This window comes from Gymnoscopelus braueri (genome assembly GCF_963280865.1).
Source record: "Gymnoscopelus braueri genome assembly, chromosome: 15".
NCBI classification, from domain to species: domain Eukaryota; kingdom Metazoa; phylum Chordata; class Actinopteri; order Myctophiformes; family Myctophidae; genus Gymnoscopelus; species Gymnoscopelus braueri.
The window spans coordinates 49272729-49285005 of NC_137620.1; the positions used below are offsets into that span (position 1 = coordinate 49272729).

The 12277-nt window shown below is 39.5% G+C and overlaps 1 protein-coding gene across 2 annotated transcripts; it reads left to right on the forward strand.

Annotated features, from left to right (window-relative positions):
- Window positions 1–4670: 4670 nt before the first annotated feature.
- Window positions 4671–10219, forward strand: LOC308102284 (serine/threonine-protein kinase/endoribonuclease IRE1-like). Of its 2 annotated transcripts, none has more exons than XM_080451924.1 (6): window positions 4671–4777; window positions 7190–7362; window positions 7445–7665; window positions 8780–8927; window positions 9016–9122; window positions 9615–10067. In XM_080451924.1, the coding sequence occupies exons 2-6, from the start codon at window positions 7291–7293 to the stop codon at window positions 9883–9885; spliced, it is 819 nt and encodes a 272-aa protein (XP_080308050.1). In that variant the 5' UTR covers window positions 4671–4777; window positions 7190–7290; the 3' UTR covers window positions 9886–10067. The 2 variants fall into 2 exon arrangements, with proteins under 2 accessions (XP_080308050.1, XP_080308049.1); XM_080451923.1 differs by lacking the exon at window positions 4671–4777 and adding an exon at window positions 6581–7096 and having other exon boundaries at window positions 9615–10219.
- The last annotated feature ends 2058 nt before the right edge of the window (window positions 10220–12277 follow it).

Here is a 12277-nt window from a genome sequence, read left to right on the forward strand (position 1 = left end):
GGAGGGGGGAGCGTTCTCACACACACACACACACACACACACATATATATATATATGTTTATGTTCAGTATTATTCAATGAATAAATGTTTTAATCTGCTCTGTCTGAACATCACTGTGTAGGCCTATATATATCATTCAATGGGTGTAAGTGGCGCTGTTGCAGCAGGTGAACGCCGGTATTACACCCCATGTAATCCAGGAAATACAATGACGTTCATCCACAGACGGGATTAAAACACGTCTTTATTAAACTATACTGAATATTAACTGAACACTAACACCCCGTATGTACGGATAACATCTGTGGCTTTAAGATAATCACTTTATAGTTACAATGCATACATAAATGTAGACGCACGAGCCTTAAACACAGAACCACTAACTATTTTGTAAAGTGGCGCTGTTGCAGCAGGTGAACGCAGGTATTACACTCAGTGTAAATGTGGAAATAGAAGGCGTTCAGACACACACGGGATTAAAACGCGTCTTTATTCAATTTTACGTAATATTACGGAACACGACAGACCCGTATGAACGGGTAACATCCGTGGCTTTGGGTTTAAACACTTTATGTGTTGGATTGGGTTCATTTATGGGGATTTATGAGCCGTTTAAAACTACCAACAAACATCAGACTCGATCACCATCAATACAATCCCTGACCGTCTTTTAATTATTCGGAACGAGTCTGAATTTTGCGTATATTCGCATATTCGCCGGTGTGTAAGGACCTTAATGTATATAATTATGGCAGGGTTAGATCTACAAACCCCCTCACAGTGAGTGTGGTTTAAAGTGTAAACTTTAGGTGACAATTTAGTTTAGTGATCATTTGGAACAAATGTTTGTTTGACGCTATAGCCTTGAATCAAGACTATCGTAATCGATTTAGTCATTTGCATATTATATCTATGAAGTAAAAGTTAAGACTCGATAAAAATGACTAGTTTGATGCATTTTCTCCCTCGGTTATAAAACACAATATTTCACATATTTGTCCATGTTTGGTGTCATAATAATTCAGTCCTACAACACCTCGAATGCTTAAATAATAATTGTGTTAAATATTGGTGATAAAAACGTGTCATGTTGATATAAATCAAACATTAGTTTACCTTCTACAGAGCACAGTGGTGCGTTGGAGACCAAACTTTTCAAATCAAGCAGCCGTGATGCGCCTGCGTCCAATTTAAACCCGTATTCACATCCGGTCCAAAGCCCCGCCTACTGGATCCGGTGCGCTGAACAAGACATAGACGCACCATTTCCGTTTCCGTTTTCTGACCGGATGTTGATCTCCAGACTGCTATCAGTCATCAACACTAAACCATCTACACCTGTGTGGAGTCAGAAAGCTCCACATTTTATACTTTGGCTTTTCAAAAATAGCAGATCTACAAGCTCACAGCACGTCACTTCGTGTCGCGCTGTGAGCTTGTAGATCTGCTATTTTTGAAATGTTTTGAAAAATCTCGAAAATGTTTGGAAAAGTTTGAATAATGTTGAATTTCTTAACATAAATCTTCTCTTCTGGGGGTCCCTGGCACAAAATGTTTCAGATGGGGGTCCGTGGCCAAATGCATACATTAAATAAAGTACATAAATCAATCAAACTTGTCTCTCGGACGTAGCAATCACAACATCACAAAAAAACAAAGACAGTGTGTGAGCGCCATCTACTGGACCGGCAGCGTTCCAATGTTTAACAGAGCGTTGCAATATTCAACAAATCACAAGTGAAGTGTGAATAAACAAGTTTAGTTAGAGAAAAGCACACATGGTAGCAGCACAGACCAGTGGTGGAAAGTAACTAAGTACATTTACTCAATAACTGTGCTTAAGTACAATTTTGAGGTATTTTGACTTTACTGGAGTATTTCCAATTGTCTATACTTTTAACTTATACTCCACTACATCTCAGAGGCAAATATTGTACTTTTACTCTACTAAAATATTATTATTATATTAATATTATTATATTAATATTATTATTTGAAAACTTTAGTTACTGGTTACTTTGCAGGTATAAATTATTAAATTACAAACCAAACCTGTCTCCGTCCATCCTGTAATGAAAACATGGCCAACCATTTAGTGTCTAACAGTGAAAATGGTCTGGTTTCCCTGCATAGGCCTCAATGACAAATACCTGGTATCATTTTCACCAGATCTCCCCAGAACTTCTCTTCCACAGCACTGGTAAACAGAACAGACAGAGGGTCATTTTAAGCCACAGTGAAACGCACCTCCAGCTCAATCAGGACGCAGACTGTTGAAGTCAACTTGATGCTCCTCTGCTTTGTGGAAGTCATCATCTGTGAGCCTCTCTAGTCTGGGAAACAAAGACCATATGAAGATAAGAATACAAATATGATTTTAGCCGGGCAAATCAATCAATATTTCAGTTTTCACATCTATGTAAATTGACCAGAGTTAGCTAAGAGCTCTGGTGCCAGAAGCAGGGACAATTAGAAGGACAATACAGTCACCAGAAGCAGAGACGTGTGTTTTAATGAGTCTAACATTCATTAGAAGGACAATATCAGTCACCAGAAGCAGAGACGTGTGTTTCAATGAGTCTAACATTCATTAGAAGGACAATATCGGTCACCAGAAGCAGACACATGTGTTTTAATGAGTCTAACATTCATTAGAAGGACAATATCGGTCACCAGAAGCAGAGACGTGTGTTTTAATGAGTCTAACATTCATTAGAAGGACAATATCGGTCACCAGAAGCAGACACATGTGTTTTAATGAGTCTAACATTCATTAGAAGGACAATATCAGTCACCAGAAGCAGAGACGTGTGTTTTAATGAGTCTAACATTCATTAGAAGGACAATATCAGTCACCAGAAGCAGAGACGTGTGTTTTAATGAGTCTAACATTCATTAGAAGGACAATATCAGTCACCAGAAGCAGAGACGTGTGTTTTAATGAGTCTAACATTCATTAGAAGGACAATATCAGTCACCAGAAGCAGAGACGTGTGTTTTAATGAGTCTAACATTCATTAGAAGGACAATATCAGTCACCAGAAGCAGAGACGTGTGTTTTAATGAGTCTAACATTCATTAGAAGGACAATATCAGTGACTAGAAGCAGAGACGTGTGTTTTAATGAGTCTAACATTCATTAGAAGGACAATATCAGTCACCAGAAGCAGAGACGTGTGTTTTAATGAGTCTAACATTCATTAGAAGGACAATATCAGTCACCAGAAGCAGAGACGTGTGTTTTAATGAGTCTAACATTCATTAGAAGGACAATATCAGTCACTAGAAGCAGAGACGTGTGTTTTAATGAGTCTAACATTCATTAGAAGGACAATATCAGTCACTAGAAGCAGAGACGTGTGTTTTAATGAGTCTAACATTCATTAGAAGGACAATATCAGTCACTAGAAGCAGAGACGTGTGTTTTAATGAGTCTAACATTCATTAGAAGGACAATATCAGTCACTAGAAGCAGAGACGTGTGTTTTAATGAGTCTAACATTCATTAGAAGGACAATATCAGTCACCAGAAGCAGAGACGTGTGTTTTAATGAGTCTAACATTCATTAGAAGGACAATATCAGTCACCAGAAGCAGAGACGTGTGTTTTAATGAGTCTAACATTCATTAGAAGGACAATATCAGTCACTAGAAGCAGAGACGTGTGTTTTAATGAGTCTAACATTCATTAGAAGGACAATATCAGTCACCAGAAGCAGAGACGTGTGTTTTAATGAGTCTAACATTCATTAGAAGGACAATATCAGTCACTAGAAGCAGAGACGTGTGTTTTAATGAGTCTAACGTTCATTAGAAGGACAATATCAGTCACTAGAAGCAGAGACGTGTGTTTTAATGAGTCTAACGTTCATTAGAAGGACAATATCAGTCACCAGAAGCAGAGACGTGTGTTTTAATGAGTCTAACGTTCATTAGAAGGACAATATCAGTCACCAGAAGCAGAGACGTGTGTTTTAATGAGTCTAACGTTCATTAGAAGGACAATATCAGTCACCAGAAGCAGAGACGTGTGTTTTAATGAGTCTAACGTTCATTAGAAGGACAATATCAGTCACTAGAAGCAGAGACGTGTGTTTTAATGAGTCTAACATTCATTAGAAGGACAATATCAGTCACCAGAAGCAGAGACGTGTGTTTTAATGAGTCTAACATTCATTAGAATGACAATATCAGTCACCAGTACAGAGAGAGACAGGGAGATAGAGACAGATATAGGCAGAGAGAGACAGAGAGAGGTATATAGAGACAGGGAGAGACAGGGAGAGATTAACCCCTCCTCCCTCTGCCCTACAAGGTCTGGGACACACCCCCCCCTCCTTAACCCCTCCTCCCTCTGCCCTAAAAATTTATCCCACACCTTCATTTCTGTCTCGTTGCTTCCTCCTTGTTGAACAGGTAGGTGTTCTTTACCGTGTTCTCTGTCATGACATTAGAAATGGAATTATTAATGATTTAATCAGTATAATTATGATGATAGCCTCAGATCATCTGTATGTTAATGTGTTTACTTTCATACATTAACTCCGATCAAGTTGTTTTGGACTGAAGTCACCAGCCAAGAACCGTGTCGATCGTTTTATCATGTTCCTACTTCCTCAAAGGAGAGAGGAGTTGAATCATTAAAACTATGAATGTGTCTCTTTGTTCCAACAGGGTTTTATCAACACACACAGACATCAACACTTCACTCCAACAGACACTGACTGGCTGTTAGACAAACATCACAAACAACTACACAACTGCTCCAGATACCAGGTAACTTTATTTTATTGCTCATGAGTCAAACAACCATTTTGTTTCTGCAGAGTCTTGTACTGTACTGCCTTGCTCATGAGTAGCAACAACAAAATAAAAACACTTCTAGGAGCACGGCTCAAAAGTATTATTATGTGAAGAGAACAAACTTAAAGTATTTTGTATTTTGACATCGCCTCAGGCAGCCAGAGGAAGAATGCAGGAGTTGCAACACTCTGTGTGTGTGTGTGTGTGTGTGTGTGCGTGTGCGTGTGCGTGTGCGTGTGCGTGTGCGTGTGTGTGTGTGTGTGCGTGTGTGTGTGTGTGTGTGTCCTGCATATCCTGATCCATGGCTTTTACACTGATTGTCATTTCATAGTGGTCACCCAGATTCATATTTTTTGCCGCTTCAAGATGGAGGATATTGATAATCAGTGCAACAACCATCAACACCACTACATCTGAGGTGAAGCTTGACAGCCTGCGGTTGCAGATCTCATGTTTAAATGAAAAGCTGTAAAATCCTATCTGAGCAGGTGTATTGACCTCACAATTCTGTCTCCCCACAGATCTTCTGAAGCAACAAAATGGTTCGGTTTCTAGAGGGAACACATCCTATAATACAGCTCATTATTAACAATGACCTCGACAATCTCAAGAATTCAATTAATGTGGATAGTATTTATGGAGTTTACCCCTGCAACGAGTTGGAGAAGTATGTAACTCCCTTGTCAGCTGCTGTAGCATTTCACAAAATGGACATTTGTGACTTCCTTCTGACAGAGGGTCCAGACCCAGCTTTTTGGGATTCAATATTTCACACGCCGTCTCCTCTAGATTATGCCTGTAAATCAGCACCAGTTGAATTTATGAGGAGATTAATTAAAGCTGGCGCACAAATCACAAACTCAAATACCCAAGGGTTGACACCACTTCACATTGCTGCCCTCAATGACAGGCAAGATGTTATGAAAGTTCTTATTGATGCTGGTGTATTTACAGGTTTACTCCCTCGTACTCATAATAATCATAGGCCTATTTACAAGAAGAAAATTGGTGAATTGATTGATGAGCTTGTATCGAGCGGTGAGGAAATGTATTCCAAAATACAACTTTTTCATGATGTGCTAATGGCTATGTCCCAGAAATCACCAAGAGAGGTTTTTGAAATTTTTGAGTGTAACATGCTGGAGGAGAATCCCCTGAACCACCTGACTGTGATCGATATTCTGTTTAATGGTGTTCACCTGAGTCACAGACGAGAAGAATACCATCAGAAATGTATTAAGTGGCTGAAGGACAATAACAAACTGAACTTCTACATTGAAAATGTAGTCAAACGATTTTCAAACATGACACATCATTTTCCCAAAACCACAGTTAGTTCTCTCCGAACCATTTTCAGCACAATGGAAGAGATACCCAGTGAGGTAGCACTGGCTCTGAGCTCCCACCTGCTGGGATTCCATCCCACAAGAAACAAAATTCATCTTGATCTTTTAGAAGTTCTGTCAACACTCTCTGTGATTACACAGAAAACTAATGTCAATGGCAGCTGGAATCAAGACTTCATCAACAATATATGCACAGCAATTGTTCCTTTAGTGGAAACTAAACACCCCCGAGATGTGAGCATGTACACATATGCCATACTGGCAAACCTTCCATTTGTACACACCTCCAACTTCTTTACATCAAAGGGAATAGATCATGTGCCTGAGGATGTCATTATGTCTGCACAAATGCGGAGTCAGGAAGTTATGACAGACAGGCTTAGAAAACTGCAAAAGCATCTCAGCAAACCAGCCTCAGAAATTGACACAGAGCCATCAAAACAACCACGAGAATGGAACAGAATCAGTAAAAGGTGGAGTCAACAGTTAGAGAAGCTTGCGAACGCTCATGATGATGACAAAGTTGTCAAAGTTGAGAATGTTGTGATGGGGAAAGGTGGTGAATTCCGCATAGCAGGTGGAAGTGATGGAACTCAGGTCCTCTTGGGGTTAAGAAAGGATGGCACTGAAGTTGCAGTGAAGAGAATGACTCTGGAAAACTATGAAGTGCTGAAGAACGAGAAAGACTTTTTACGTCTTCCAGAGCTTGGTGATCCTTCCATTGTACGATATGTGGACTTTATAGAGGATGAGAACTTTGGATACCTTGTGATTCAGTTATGTGAATACACGCTGGAAGAATACATCAAGTTGGGAATTGAATTTCCTGGAGGCCGTCTTTCTGAACAGGCGATCGCACAACAAGTTCTCACCAGCTTAAAGATACTCCATCAGCAGAATCCCCCAATTCTCCACCGGGATATCAAGCCCCAGAATGTCTTGATCGGTAAGCTACAGAAGAAAATTAAAACAAATGCCTGATGTAAATTAGTAATACAAAAATCATTTGCTATATTTATCTATCCAATTTACCCTGCAGATGTTACAAGGAAGGCCAGATTGGCAGATTTTGGAATAAGCAGACGGCTGCCCAGAGGACAAACAACATATTCAACAAGAAGTGCAGGAACAAAATGCTGGATGGCGAAGGAGACCATTAATGAAGATGGTGGTGATGAACATGTTCCATATAAAAGAAGTGCTGACATCCAGGTTTGTTCTTATTCTGCATGAGAACAATTTAATCAATGAAAACAATACATACTGTCACTAAATGTTCATGTTCATTCTAAAGGTGGCTGGGATGCTGTTATATTACATCCTGTCTGGAGGACACCATCCATTTGGTCCAGCAGCTAGATGTGAAGGCAACATTCTGGATGGAAAGTACAAACTGGAGCATGTTCAGGATGTGGTTGCCAAGGATCTCATCAAGAGGATGATCAAGGAAGACTCAAAGAAAAGACCTAGAGTGGAGGAATGCTTGGCTCATCCCTACTTCTGGGGAAATGAAAAGTATGAGAAACAAACAAATCATCACAAATCATTTCCATTGTACACACAGTATTTTATTATACACTCACTGACTCTAGTGGCTGATATTGTCCTTCTAATGCATTGATTTTTGTACTAAAAAATATATTTATTCATAGAAAGTAATTGAAAAATGGTCTCTTCATGCATCAACACTTTCATTGAGTAGCCAACACTAGCGTTTTCAATGAGTCTAACATTCATTAGAAGAACAATATCAGTCACTAGAAGCAGAGACGTGTTTTAATGAGTCTAACATTCATTAGAAGGACAATATCAGTCACCAGAAGCAGAGACGTGTGTTTTAATGAGTCTAACATTCATTATAAGGACAATATCAGTCACTAGAAGCAGAGACGGGTGTTTTAATGAGTCTAAAATTTATTAGAAGGACAATATCAGTCACTAGAAGCAGAGACGTGTGTTTTAATGAGTCTAACATTTATTAGAAGGACAATATCAGTCACCAGAAGCAGAGACGTGTGTTTTAATGAGTCTAACATTCATTAGAAGGACAATATCAGTCACTAGAAGCAGAGACTTGTGTTTTAATGAGTCTAACATTCATTAGAAGGACAATATCAGTCACCAGAAGCAGAGACGTGTGTTTTAATGAGTCTAACATTCATTAGAAGGACAATATCAGTCACTAGAAGCAGAGACGTGTGTTTTAATGAGTCTAACATTCATTAGAGGACAATATCAGTCACTAGAAGCAGAGACGTGTGTTTTCAGTCTAAAATGGTTTGCATGGAGTTTGAAGGTGAATGTGTTATATTGGGTTTATTGGGGTATCCGATCAAATGAATATCAAATATCTAAATATTGAATCAAGCAACTTAAAAACTGTCTGGGGTGCGCGAGCGCTATTAGTCGTTAAGTGACCCCAGAAATGTTTTGACGTGAAATACCACTTAATGCCCTATTTTCAAAAATAGTGAAAATAGCAGATCTCCATGGGCACAACCCCTTGCATCACATGTTGTGAGCTTGTAGATCTGCTATTTTAGATTTTAACATTTATTTTATTTTTCTACCAACATGTTTTAAGAGTGATGGTTTCAGTACATTATCTTTGTTTTGTAAAATCTTCCAGGAGAGTAGATTTCCTGAAACTGGTTGGAAATGAAGAGGAAGTAGAGAAGTACTACAGAAACCCAGACCACCAGAACCTCATGGCAGGATTGGACCAGTATGCTGAGAAGGGACTGTTTGATGCATGGAAACACACAATGAAAGACACAGTAAGTAAAGCATCTTTAGAGGTGAAAACATGTGTCTTTATGTCTATTAAAAGAGTTCATTTATTATTTAAGTTGTGTGTTTTTCCAGTTGCCACCCAAGGTGTTCCAGGAGATGGAGAAAAGGAGAGGGAAGACAGGATACTCTGAGAATGGATTTGAATTGCTGCGCTTCATACGCAATCTCCATGCACACCAGTAAGTTGAATTTGATTACAAAATGAGTAAACGACACATAGTGTAGTCGCTCCGATTAATTTCTAAGTACAAAATATATATTTGTTCTAATGTGTGATCATTTCCCTGGGTGTGTAGTCTAAAGTGGGGTAGGATGTTTTTTAGAACTCGGTCAAGGTCACAATCAAAGAACATTATTATTATTATTTTTTTTCTTCATAAAACGTGTTGGTAATGATCAGTAGGTTTTACATCTCATAAGGAATATGAGCATTATATGGATATAATGTGATACACAACAGCACAAAGACAATACACACATTTTGTTTTATAATTTGTTTTAATGTTTCATCTTCTCTGTCTCGTATTGAAGCTTGTCAATGATTAGGAGCCATGAAGCTGAATTCAATAATGTGATGCGTTTTATTACTTTATAAAGCAGCAGTTAGATACTATAGATGTGAGTGTGTTCATTATAACATGTTCAGTGATCACTGCTTTGTGTGTTTACAGTGCTGAGGCTGCTGCTGACATTGACCTGATGGAGATGTTTCCTGGTCTGTTTTACTGTGTCTACCTGTTTGTCAAAGATCAAGGCTGGAACACACGAGTCACCCTGAAGAAGATGTTACGGCCGACGTCCGCACATCTTAAGGACAGTGGTGCTTCTAGCTCTGATGGTGCCCTGGGTGAACCCTCCTTTCAGCCCCTCGCCCAAAAAGTCCCAGAGCTTCTAGCTCTGATGGGGCCCCCCGCCCCAAAAAGACCCAAGAAATCTGCATAATGTAGACGTCATTTAACTCAACTCTGACAGTAGAGATATCCTACATTAATGACAGGAGAAATGACTGTATTAACCACATGAACCCTAGCGTTCCTATTCTGTAAATATTCACCAAAGATATGTGGTGTAGAGTGAAAACATCAGGGGTCCTAGGAGAGCCCTGTGGGACTCCTTTTCACCCTTTTTTCAAACCCAGGTCCTCACCCAAGTGCTGAAATTATTTTTAAACTGAGCCAATAGAGCCAGTGAACTTTGACCCTCAGACCACAGGATCTAAATGCCTCAATACAAGAGCAGGAAGACCAAATAGAACCACTGCAGTTGTGTTTACGTAAGCTTTGTAAATGAACAAAAGACTATATTTTGCACCCTGTGTGTGTGTGTGCGTCTGTCTGTGAACAGCTAATCTCCGGCGCCGTTGGACCGATCGCAGGAAAACTCTGTACACACACTCCCTGGACGTCTGTGGCCGAACACCATTTTCCCCCCTCGTTTACTTCCCGTTTATATTGAGTGTAATATTGTCTTTCACCAGGCGCGCCGCCTCACAACCGCCCAATGAGGAATACAGGGAACTCCCGACAGAATCCGACACAGACGGGATTAAAACACATATCGATTGAAATATACGGACTAATACATTGAACACAGGTTCCTAATTTAGAGTTAACATCCGTGGCTACAGGGTCAGCACTTAGATAGTAACTCCATTTGGTTAGATAGATTTGTTTTGTTCGTGTACGGAGAAGAACAGGCTTTCTGCGCGGATGTCCAGTGACAATTTGGGGTGTGAAGCCCAAGACTATCATAGATACGAAAGTAAACACACTCAGTAAAATACATCTATAATAGTCTTGATCCAAGGCTAATTACACACAGTGAAATGTAGCCACACCAGAAGAGAGGAGACAAAAACAAATAAAAATAAAATTTAGTTTTTCGAAATGTATATATTCAAATATTTTCAAAAATAGCAGATGAACAAGCTCGCAGCACGGCACAGTGACTCGCTGCGAGCTTGTAGATCTGCAAATTGTTTTATGGATAAAGTGGTTAAAATGATTGTGATGCTGTATTAACACATTTAGCTGGGGACCCCCTGTTACAAAACATACATTAACCACTTCAGCCCTATATAGACTTCGGCTATTTGAAAATAGCAGATCTACAAGCTCACAATGCATCGTGACTCGTGACACGTTGTGAGCTTGTAGATCTGCAAAAAACAAAATTACACACATTTGTACACATTTGAAACTTGTGAAATGGGACATTCTGCATAATGAGTACTTTCTACTTTTGGTACTTTAAGTACATTTTGATACCAATACTTTTGTACTTTTACTCAAGTAAATGTTGAATTCTGGACTTGTAACAGAGTATTTCTTCATTGCAGTATTGATACTTTTACTCAAGTACAAAATGCGAGTACCTTTTCCACCACTGCTTGCAACTGGACCTTGACAGGTCTTCTAGCCAAAAGATATCACCCCCGCTGTTTGTTTCTGTAAATATACTTTTATTGCTCTCAGTATTGATTATATAGTATTGTGTCTTTATACGTCTTTATGAATTGAATACACAGGACCACAATGGATACAAGCCCTCTGTGTTATCCTTTTAGCATTATTGTAGAACTGTACCGCTGTACTTTTTGCAAACTGTTAATAAAGTATTCAATCAATCAATCAAAAACATCAAACAGAAAATATACAACCACACGGAAAGATATAAGATTATACTCTCAAGACGTAGTGAACAGGGATGCCATGGTCTTGGGACGCGGTAACACGCCGTGCTACAACCTTTTTGAGCAGGAGCACGCACACACATCGATTTAAAACAACCTTAAATTCACACCTCAACCAAGTTTACAAAGGCTCCCGACCAGGCATGCATTGTTCATTTGGTTCATGTTCTTGCACTCTATTTCAATGACGTGACGCGCACGTCGCTTAACACCTACACTGCAAGTCACACAATGGACAATTGATATGCATCTATAGGCTCATTCCTATGTTAATTCGCTAGGTGTGAGTCGGGAGCCTTTGAAAACTTTGTTGAGGTGCGAATTTAAAGTAGTTTTAAATCTATGCGTGTGCCTGCGTGTGCTTCTGGTCAAATAGGTTCATTCTATGCGTGTGCTCCTGGTCAAATAGGTTCCGGCACGGCGTGCAAGGCCGTCCAGTGAGCATTGCACCCCTGCCCCCGACTCACACCAGGTACATTAACACATTGACCGCCAGAGGTTAATCTCATAATGTACTCACCAGTGCCAACGTGTTATTGTTGTTTTTTTGTTTTTTTCATGTCGCCATAGATCTTGTTAAAATCCTTAAGATTGAGCCGTACACGGTCTGTTTACATCCGCGACATCTCACTGTATCTCCCA